At 35.8% G+C, this 10,800-nt stretch overlaps 1 protein-coding gene across 8 annotated transcripts in view; it reads left to right on the top strand.

Moving 5' to 3' along the window:
• Positions 1–481: 481 nt before the first annotated feature.
• Positions 482–10,800, top strand: part of LOC6639194 (CUGBP Elav-like family member 4) — a 165,611-nt gene continuing 155,292 nt past the window's right edge. For 6 of the 8 annotated variants that reach the window (XM_015179075.3, XM_023178528.2, XM_023178526.2 and 3 more), the window contains exon 1: positions 483–713. In XM_015179075.3, the coding sequence (XP_015034561.1) occupies positions 654–713 (60 nt within the window). In that variant the 5' untranslated portion in view covers positions 483–653. Of the gene's footprint in view, positions 714–10,800 lie in introns of all 8 variants that reach the window. The other 2 variants (XM_047012049.1, XM_015179074.3) reach the window with 2 other exon arrangements.

Below are 10,800 nucleotides of genomic sequence, written 5' to 3'. Positions count from 1 at the left end.
AAATATATTTTGTTTGTTTTTTTTTCTGTGTAATTTTTTATGTTTAGAAACACGAGTGTGTGTTTAAATACTGGAAAATACAGATAAGATACATATATATATATATATACACCTAAATATATATATATATATAGATATACTTACACATACATACATATAATCAACCAACCAACCAGAAAGTAAAAAAAAAATACAACAACAACCACACAGACAGAAAGTCTAAATACATTGGAAAAGTAAATCAATAAACAAAAAAACACAAAAAAGAACAGCGAATTATCTAAACGAAAAATAGAAAAGAGAGAAAGAGATAGAGAGGGAGAAAAAAAGTGCAAAAAGAAATCCCCAAAATCAAAAAAAAAAAAACCAAAATATAACGAAGCAAAAGGAAAGCAAACGTGTGCTAAACAACAACAACAATAACAACCAACTAACTAATACAATAACAAGAGCAAAAAAAGCAAAAAAACTCAAAAATATATATATTATCTATATATTATTCATCAAATTATTCACAAAAAGAATAAATTCACAAGTAATTTGTTGCCGAACAATAATCATTAAAGAGCGGAAGAAGAAATAAGTGGGAAAATCATTTTGTTCGATCATTTTCACTTTTCGCAAAGGCAACGTCCAAGAGTAAATCGTTCCATATGGTTCATATTATTGAATTGGTCGGCCAGCCGAAGGTTGAGTTTGCTCAACAAGTTACTGTGAGTATATACATACAATACATGTACAAAAACACATACACAACATACAAAAAAAAAAAAAAAACAAAATTATATATATATATATAAATACACTGATATTATGTAGATGGGGTCGGTGGTTGTGGGTCGGGGGTCAGCGGGTCGCAGGCAAAGGAATTTTGATATCAGAAACTGCAAAGAAAAGCAAAGAGAGCGAGGGAGGTAGGACGAAAGGGAGTGGAAGCAAAATAACCGAAAAAAACCCTCGACACAGACAGATAATAAATCTTGTTGTCTGTAGTCACGTAATGACAACTTAATACAAATACATATGCATACATTGTCAGGGTTTTTCACTCACACATACACACACGCACAACCAAAAAAAGCGAAAGAGCGAGATAGAGTGACGCACTTTTTGTTGCTTTTTTGGCTTACCAACATATTTTGACAATTAATCATTTGGGGCTTCAGGCTTTTTCTCTCACTCTGCGTGTGTCTGTCCGTGTGTGTGTGTGTGTGTAAATTTTCTCTTCAAAATGAAAATGAAAATAAAAATCAGCGTCGTGTCTTTTTGCTTGTCTCCTGTCGCTGCTTTTGTGTGCGTGTGTAGGTAGGTCAATGTGACTTGTTTCTCTTGGCCATTAACGCACCGCAGAATTTTTCCTTGGTTTCTTTTTTCGCTTTTTCTCTTTTTTGCAATGGGCCAACAGCTGTTGGTGCTTTGCTTAGTGCATTGTCATTAGTTTGGCTTAAAGCAATTTGTGTCCTTGTGTGTCATGTGTTAATGTCATTAAAGCTAAAAACGTTAGAACTCAAAAAGTATGCTATGTTTTTTTTGTTTCAAAAAAGTTTTCAATTATACGAGATGAAAATGTTTTATTCAAATTCAAATGAAATGAACTTTTAGTTGTCTGTCATAAATTATGTATGGCCTCGTTTTTTTTTTTTGTTTTTATTACTAAATTAAGAGTAAAAGGTTTTTGCTTGCGACCATATTCAATTTATCTCGATAAACTGTGCAGAAAATACTTCTAAAGTTTCTAATGAAGTAAACTAAAATTTAATTTTAAGAACTCTAAAACATTTTTGTAGATAAAATTGGAAACTTTAAGCTCTAAAATTTAACCATCAAAATTTACAATCAAAATATTTTAGCTTATACCTACAAAATTTGAATACTTTAAATCAATTAAACCAAATTCAATCATCTGAATCATTCTACACAAATTTCTATATTAGGTTTTATGTCACCTGAAAAACCCAACTTGCCTTCTCATTTAGTCAATATCAATTTAACACACTTTAAGAATTGAAGTCTTACTTTCATTTCTATTATATTTTTGCATTTAAAGAATTTAAAGAATCAATTAATGTATTTTACTTATTCACCATTAATGTCCATTTATATATCTGTTTCAAAAAAATATATTCAAATGGCGCTTCAGAATCATAAACGTCAAATGAAGAATAAATTTAGTGGCATTCTTACTAGCAACTCGCAAAAATCATTTTAAATGGTAATTCTGACAAATAAAATGACTTAATGCCGTCAAATGGCAATAGCACGACAATTAATTAACTTCACGAACTAATAGCTCCAACTAATTAGCGTAAAAATGCATATTAAATGTGAACAGAAACGGCAGGCAATGAAAGAAAAATGAGAAACAGTTTGAAATTAATTTGCTCTAAGAATACTTTTACCTTAATTGTTTGCTATGGGAATTGACAAATTTTTGTAGAAAAGCTTTGGCCGTATTCATTTCTATTTCGATTTTTCCATTTTACAATTTGTTGGCCAAATTTGTGTTTTGGTTTCTGTTTCTAAGTGACTAATATCAATGACAAGCTAATTCTTCGACTGTTGTCCCTTTCAGATATCTATATCTTTTCAACATTGTATCTTTAAGATACTTATTTTATGGCATCTTTTTTCCATATGTTTCAATGGTATGTCAATTGAAGTTGGCTTCTTCTTAAAGTTACAAAAGAAATGCTCTGAAGACGACTTCAACTCTAATCGGATTTACATTCTCTCTCTCTCTCTCTCTCTCTGTCGTCCTGCTGATGCTGTGTGTGTGTGCGGGTGTAACTATTGTGTGTGCCCCGTTGAGGCACTACTTACGCTCTTTTTTCACGTTTTTTTCTTGTTGTTATTTCGCCTGCCCCCCCCTAAAACACTCCTTCCCCTCCCTTTCCATATTCTATTTTGCTATTTCACTTTCAGCTGACTGCTTTATCAGCAGCGAGTCGTAGTTGTTGCTGTTGCTGCTACTGTTGTTATTGTTGTCTGCTTGTCACCCTCGTTTGTTTTTTTTTTTTTAGTTTTATTTTCTCTTTTTTCTTTTATTTTATTTTATTTTATTACAACGCCAACGCAGCAAAGTCTGTTACAACGTCGCTGGGATATTGCGTAAATTTCATTGTGTATTTCACTTTTATGGTGGTTGCTGTCTAGTTGGATTGGCACTGCCATTGGGATGATGCGGGGCGTTTGGCTGTTGCGGAAGGTGGATGGGTGCTTGGATGGTTTGTGGAGAGTAGTGGGGACAGGGGAGAAGGAGGGTTGCCGCTGCTGTTGGCTTGGTTAGTGCGTGATGCGTCGCCGGCGTGTCCTTTGTGGTGCTCAATGCGTTATCCTTGAGCCGGTGGTGGTATGATGGTATGGTATGGTCTCTCTCGCATTCAGCTTATTCTAATGATGACACATGCGTTCTTCTTTACTCTTCATTCCCTCTCCTTCTTTTCTCTCTCTTTCGCTTATTCTCTGTATGTTGTCTCTTCCATTGTTGTTCAATATTTTTGTACCACTTGTTTTGAATTTTTCTACATTTTCTTTGTTTCCTTCTCAATTTCTCTCTCTTTGCCCTCTATTCTGTTGTTGTTGTTGTTGTTTTTTTGCTTGCTTGCATCCTTTTTTTGTTCCTGTATGCTGTTGTTGCTGCTGTTGTTGTTGTTACTGCTGGCACATTACGTGTTCGCTAAGTTGCTCGTTAAATGGTTAAGTGGAGCAAAGTCGTTGACACAGTTTTCTATCCTCAACATGACTCAACATGGAAGAGCAGTATAAAAGACACAAAAGATAGACAGGGTTTTTGGTTCTGTTACTTCTTCTTCTTTTTTTTGTGCCTCCCATCTTCCCTCCCTTCCCTTCCGCCCTTCTTCTACTTCTTCGTTTTTGTGCAATAAGTTTTCTATTTTTCGTTTAAAAGGAAGTTTCTTTTTTATGTGTGTGTTGCTTCTTTTGTTGTCAGTTAGTGAAAGGACAATTAGATAAAAGTTGAAACAATAAGATAAAACATAAAAAGTCATATACTGACTGTTCTCATATGTATAAGTCTTTTTTTATTTTGCTATCTCATTACATTTAATTGATATTTTTCTTAATATCAAATATAAATCATGTTGTTTCAAAACTTAAAACGATCTCTACTATCTTAGATAAAATTCAGAATCAAAGAGGAAAAAGTGTATATCGATTTTTAGATAATAACTAAGCCTTAAAAATGTTTATGCCGGAAATGACAGTCTCTCATTTCAGTCCGTGTACCTATATCCTTATAAAAAATCTATGTATATAAACCTTAAATTTATGGAAAATTGCGACAGAAATACTTTTTATACGATTCTGATTAGAATAAGATGTAAAACAGTTTTCAGTCTTTGTATATTCCATTCTACATAGATTTAGGAAGAATTAAGAGACTACTAACAATAAACCAGCATCACCTTATAGAGTGATACACTTATTTGTAATAATCTCCAATGGGGGAATGAAAATGTATAAATTTATTTTATGTATGGAAGGTCCTCAGTTTCCCCTTTTCTTTTGGATTGCTTAACATTTGTTTTTATTGAAATTAGACAAGCTTTTACTTCCAAATGCTTTAATTATATGAACATAAGCAAAAGTGCCTTGCCGTTTGAAGCGAAATTCCATGTCCTTGCGCCCTCTGCCTTCTGTCCTTGTGCCGCCTTGTGGCCCGCCTGTCAATTTACCTACTCCTTGGTGTATCATTCCTTCAATCTACTGCCTGAGACAATCATGCCCACTTAATTTTCCACTTCATTTCATAATTTTACCCTTGAAACCAATAATCTTTCATGTTTCCCCTTCCTCAAAGCTCCCATTCTAAAGCCTTCTCCTACAAATACCACCCACTCTCCGATCTGTGTCCCGCTCGAAAACAGCAGCGGCATGTCCAAGTCTGTTGTCAGCCTTTGGCATAATTTGCCTTTTGACATGCCGCGCGCCACCCTTTTAGCCGTTGCCGTTGCCTTTGCCATTGCCTTTGCCTTCTTGTGCCCCATCATCTTGTGGCAGGCAGCTCAGCCAGTTTGCCTTACCTGTCCCACCTGAATTGCAGCACGTCAACAGCTTGGCTGCTCCTGTCACACAGTCTGTCTCAAAGTCGTGCTATTAAATTACATGCCCCGCCCGTCTTGCGCCTTTGCAAATTACTTGAGAAAACAAAACAGGAAGAAACAACAACACACACACACAGAAAAAAAGAAAAGAAAGGAGAAAATGAAAGCAAGCAGAAAACCGCCTTTGCCATATGCAACAAATAATAATAACTGGTTGTGGTCGACGCCTGTTCCGCTGCTACATTCTATACTCTCCTCGGTTTGGTATTGTTGATATTGTTGTGACTGTTGGTGCTTTTGGTGTTTTGTTTGTTGTTGGCCCAAAAGCCCATCACCCCCTCTCACCCTCCTAACCATCACCGGCAAGTTAAGCATTTACATATTATTAGTGGCAAGTCAAGCCGCATAAATATTGAAAAGCCCCCAACGCCTCTTTCCCTCTCTGTGTGTGTGAGGGTTCTGGTCTTGCTCATGGGTCTTGGTTCTGGTTTTGCTTTTGGCTTGGTAATTGCTTAAGTCGGCAAATTGCTTGTTGCCTAATAAACATAAATATTCTAGTATGTACAATAGCAGAAAGCAGAAAATGTTGTAAAAAAAAAAAGAAACAAAAGAAAATATCAAGAGAGAGAGAGAGAAAACCCGTGATTGATTGAAAATTACTGGAAAATTATCAACAGCAAACCAAAAAGACTAGAATTAAGTAGTTAAAGAAATTACGTAAAAGAAATATAATCTATTTGGGCTAGAACTACTTTTCAATTCTCGCTCTCTCAATGCCAAACCAATTTTTAATTTCGGTTTTGGTATTCTTAATATTACATTATATCTATAAAGAATCTTAAGGGTTGTAAAATGTTCCCTATTCTTATTGGCAACAAAAGAAACACGTTAGATGGTTTCAAATCTTATCAGAACCAATCAGATTACATATTAAATTGGATTTTCATTTCAAAGTGCATTCTTTTATTTGTGAGATACAACTGAGAAAAAATTCGAATTTGAAGAGAGGCCACAAAAAAGATTTGTAGATGAGACAATTTACAAATATTTGAAATTCGGGTTTCTCTTCTATTTGGAAAAGGGAATTGCTCGCTTGTTGCATTTATAAACAGAAAGAGATTTGTTTAAACTGATGCATAATTTGTTTGTGCTATAATTGGAGGACCGCATGTTGATCGTGAATGTATATACAGCCTAAAAATATATATGTATATACATATAACAAATTAAGATGAAAAGGCTCAAGGCATAGAGAAACTAGGAATTGTTTTTTAACTAAGTAATTTCCTTTTTTTTTTTGTAGCTTATTAGAATGTAGACTCTTCCATATAGTTGTGTATGTATGTTTATGCTTTTACTATATCATTTGAGATATTTAATCTCTGGCCACGCGACTTGCTTGCGCCTTGTTATATTAGAGGTGACATTTTTATAGCTTTGTTAACAGCCCGAGCAGGCAGGCGACAGAAATGATTGGTGGTGGTCGGTGGGGGGGACTGAGGGGAAGGACCGAGGCAACAACTAGAACCACCCCCGCCTTCCGTCACATTTTGTGGCAGAACTTTTCTTTCGGTTTCTTTTTTTTTTTCATTCTTTTGTTGTGCTTGGTATGTTTAGCGCTGATTATGCTTTGTGTTTAGAAAAGCAACGCATAAGGAGAACGACAGCAGGAGAAAGAGACAGACAGAGAGGGTGGCAGGGTTTTTTGTTGGTTTTTGGGTGAGCGGGGGGGTGAAAACTCACCCCCAAGCGAGTGGAAAACTTATCGCAACAGGCCAAACTGAGCTGAACTGAACTGAACTGAACGAAGCGGCATTAAAATTACTTGCGTGATTAACGCACACCCTCGAGCGTATCACCCCCACCCGTCACCCTCTCTACCACTAACCCTCCGCTCCCCCTTCTCCATCTATACACACTTCTCATCGCACTCACCTAGGGCACTCTCTGGGTTTTTATCTATGGCTGCCTGCCTTAATTGTGGGTCTTCCATTTGCCTATCGATCGATTTCCTTTTTTTTTTTTTTGGTTCGTTTTTAAAACATTCATTTGGTTTATTCGTTTGTTGGTTTGGTTTGGGCACAATTCGATCATTTGAAACTTCAAAAGCCAATGTACAGCTCATTAACTTGATTGTATATATCGCTCTCTATTTAGATATATATAATATATACATACATATATCTGTTATATATTTTATGACCTTTTTTTTTTTCTTTTTTGTTGTGTTTCGTTTCAATTGTTACGGATTTGCCTTTTGACTTAGACGATTTTTGTTCTGTTTTGTTTATTGGCTTCAAAAATAGCTGCACGAAATGTAAACAAAAGAAACAGAAAAGGAATGAAAAACTCGTGCGTCATGTGTACAAATTTTCCAGATGCTCGGCCTGTGCAGCCCTCCTTTACTCTCTCTTCCTCTCACTCTCTCTCTCTCTCTCTCTCTCTCTCTCTCTCTGTCTTGCTCTATCTCTGACTTGCTATCTCTCTTTCTCTATCTTTCTTTCTCTCTTTGCATGCATCAATATTGTGGGTGGTATATATACATATGAATACATACATCGATAGGGTATATAGGCTCTTCTATATACCATATACTCTTCTTCGTATTCGTATTCTTCTCGTTGTTGCCTAGCATAATTTTTAATAGCTTTGCCAAAGTGCAAAACCGCATAAAGTGGCCTTTTCTCTTGATTTTCTGCTATTTTTTTTTTTGTTTCTTTTTTGCACGTTATTATTGCTTTTTGGCATTCGGCGGCGGAACAATAAATAAATTTGTGGCTTATTTATGTGGCACAACAAAATCTTGACGCTGCAATCGACCCCAATAGGATTTTCGAATTCATAACATTTTCTTTCTGGGGTGTGCATACACAAAAGTTTTATATACATACGTTTAGGGTTTAATACAATGCCCAAAAATCAAAAGCAAATATCTTAAGCGCATTATGAGCATGAAGAATATTCAAAAAATTGCACTATTGTTTGGAGTTGTTAAAGTAGATTCTAGTTTTTAAATTCTTCAATTCTTTTTGACATTTCAGCAAAGTTGATCATAAATTGCTTACTAATCATCGATCAATTGATAAGGCCTACGACCTGTAACGACCTTAATATAACCCTTGAAGTAGTGAAATCTTATCTCCTTGCCCTAGCTCTTCTCTTCTTTCTAGGGCTTCATGTAATTGTTAGCATATGTTTATATGCTCATTTTCATTGTAGGTATCCCCCTTTTGATTGCATGTCGATGAAAAGGAGAAAAAGTATGACTAACTTTTATCGTTAATATGTGTATATAGATAGATAGATGACAGGCTGACAGCTTACTGTCCACTTTGTTGTTGTTGTTGTGGTGACTTTTGATTAGCTTTCTTTTCTGCCACCCCCCTGACTTGAAACATCCTTCCTTCCTTCACGCACATTTCCAATTTCCGTTTATATTCTCCGTTATTAGTCCGATACTTATCTATATTTATTGTTTTTCTTTTTGCCCAATAAATCAACAACAACAACAACAACAACACAACACAAAAAAAGAACGGAATTTAAGGAGCCAAAGAAGTAACAAAAATGTTTACATTATGCAAAGGCACAAAAACTGAACAAACAAACCGCTAATTGTCGATAAACAACCAATAAAATACAAATTTCCCAAAAACATTTATCAAAAATAATATAAATAATAACAATACGCACACACACACACACACACACACACACACACACACACACCTACATATATAACGCACACACTTCTGTGCGCTCTCTCTCTCTCTCTTTCATTTTCTCTCCTTTGCCGGGTGATAAATAAAAATGGCAAAAGGAAACTTGTAACGGCCCTTGAGGAACAATTTTTGGTATTGTATGGTGTGTGTGTGTGTGTGTGTGTATGGAAAATAGTGTTTGACAGCTCATAAAAAATAATGTCGTATTCATTAAGGTGGTTGAGAGCAGCCACAGAGGTATATTATATTAGGAGTTTGGGGAGTTGTTGTCGGTGGTGGTGTAGGTGGGCAGGTTGAGGGTTGGCACAAGCGAATTTCATTTCATTTTTATTTACGACAGGAAGCAGGCCAGAAAAGCACTTGAAACGCACGCATGCAATGTTATTCCACAAAATTCAGAGGGTTTGCAAGTCAAACCGAACAAACATTTAATTGAAATGCAGAAACACACAGGAGTGGGAGACAACAAGACGCCCCAATGTCATTGACAATGTCAGAACTGAAGTAATGACAAAATGACAGCACAAAAGTGTGAGTTGCGCAGGTGTTTTATGTCTGGCGCCAATATTTTCCCTCATCTCCACAGCTCTTTGCCCCTCAATTCCTTCCCATTGTTACCTAGTTCTAGTTTTATGTGGATTCCTTCTATATGACTCTTTAAAGGTTTGCGTGCTGAAAGTTTTTCAGTAACTTGTTTCTTTTTTGTTGGCGTTGCCGTTGCTGTTGTTTCTGAAACATGCAAATGTTACAAGGTGTTATGCTTTATGTACATTTAATTGAGACTTATTAGGTAGTGAAGTGTACAATAAGTTGGTTGCTCTTGTTGATAGTGTCGTTAGCGGGAAGTGTGTCGCCCCCGTGTAGGGGAAAGAGAGTTTGTTACCCCTCTACAAATTGAAGCGGACACGTGCAAGGCATGCGGAATGCGTAGCCGATATTAATGTACTTAGATATACACTAAATTCAAGTTATGATATTAGGCATAGCTAATTCACATGCATACATATATAGTTAACAAGATTTGTTAACTTTAATTGGAGAGGGAATATCAACATGTTTGCTAGCAAAGAAAAGAAAAACTATGATTCAGCTGAAATTGATGAAATGCTTAACAACAAGAGAGAGAGAGAGGGAGACCTAAAATAGTTATAATCTTTTATTGATTGTAAACTAAAGATTTCAGCTGGACATAAACTTTTCATCAAACTAATAAATCCAACATAAGTATCTATATCTTATATGCATAAAGCATTGATCGTTGCTTTTATTTTTAGTTTCAAATGACCTTTCTATTGTCTCTGTCCCACTCACTTTACATCTCACTCTATTTATTCTCAAATTTCCAGCTTTTCAAATAAATCCTAACCTAATCAACTCGAATATTTCGCAAACTTTTGACTTTTTCCCCTACCAATGACCCCTTTTCCCCTCGTCTTAACACGATACTTGCAACATATTTTCCATATGCAAAAATTGCATATGCCAAGTTCATTTTATGTTATAAAATTTCTTCAAAGTGCATATCTTATTGTTATCAACAAAGAAAAAAAGAAAAGAATAGAATAGATGGTTGGGGGGCTGGCAATAGTCGTACAAAATGTAACCAAAAACTTTGGAACAAAATAACTCAGAAATGCAAAACCTTCTCTTCCCCCTACTACAACTATGGTGGACTAGGAAGAGGGGGTCATGGTGGGGATAGACTATTCAGAGTCTCTGGCAATGTAGTTGCAACAACTTCAGCTACATTAGACGATGCTGCCACCGCCGTCGCCGTCGCTGCTGCCACTTCAATGCGCATTTTAGTTGCAATGTTTTGTTGCATTTTTCTATTTTTGGGTGCAAAAATACAAAAGCACGAAACGGATTCCCTTCCTTTGCCAACCCTGAAAATATATATGTATATATATATACATATATGTTGGATACTGCCTTTCAGCATTTTGCTTTCTATTTTCAATAGACGTCAGTTGTTGTTGTTGCTGTTGCTGAAGCAGCCGACAAACAATAAAAAT

This window comes from Drosophila willistoni (genome assembly GCF_018902025.1).
Source record: "Drosophila willistoni isolate 14030-0811.24 chromosome XR unlocalized genomic scaffold, UCI_dwil_1.1 Seg144, whole genome shotgun sequence".
NCBI lineage: Eukaryota > Metazoa > Arthropoda > Insecta > Diptera > Drosophilidae > Drosophila > Drosophila willistoni.
Note: the sequence above shows the minus strand (reverse complement) of the source record. Positions and strands in the feature narration are given on the sequence as shown.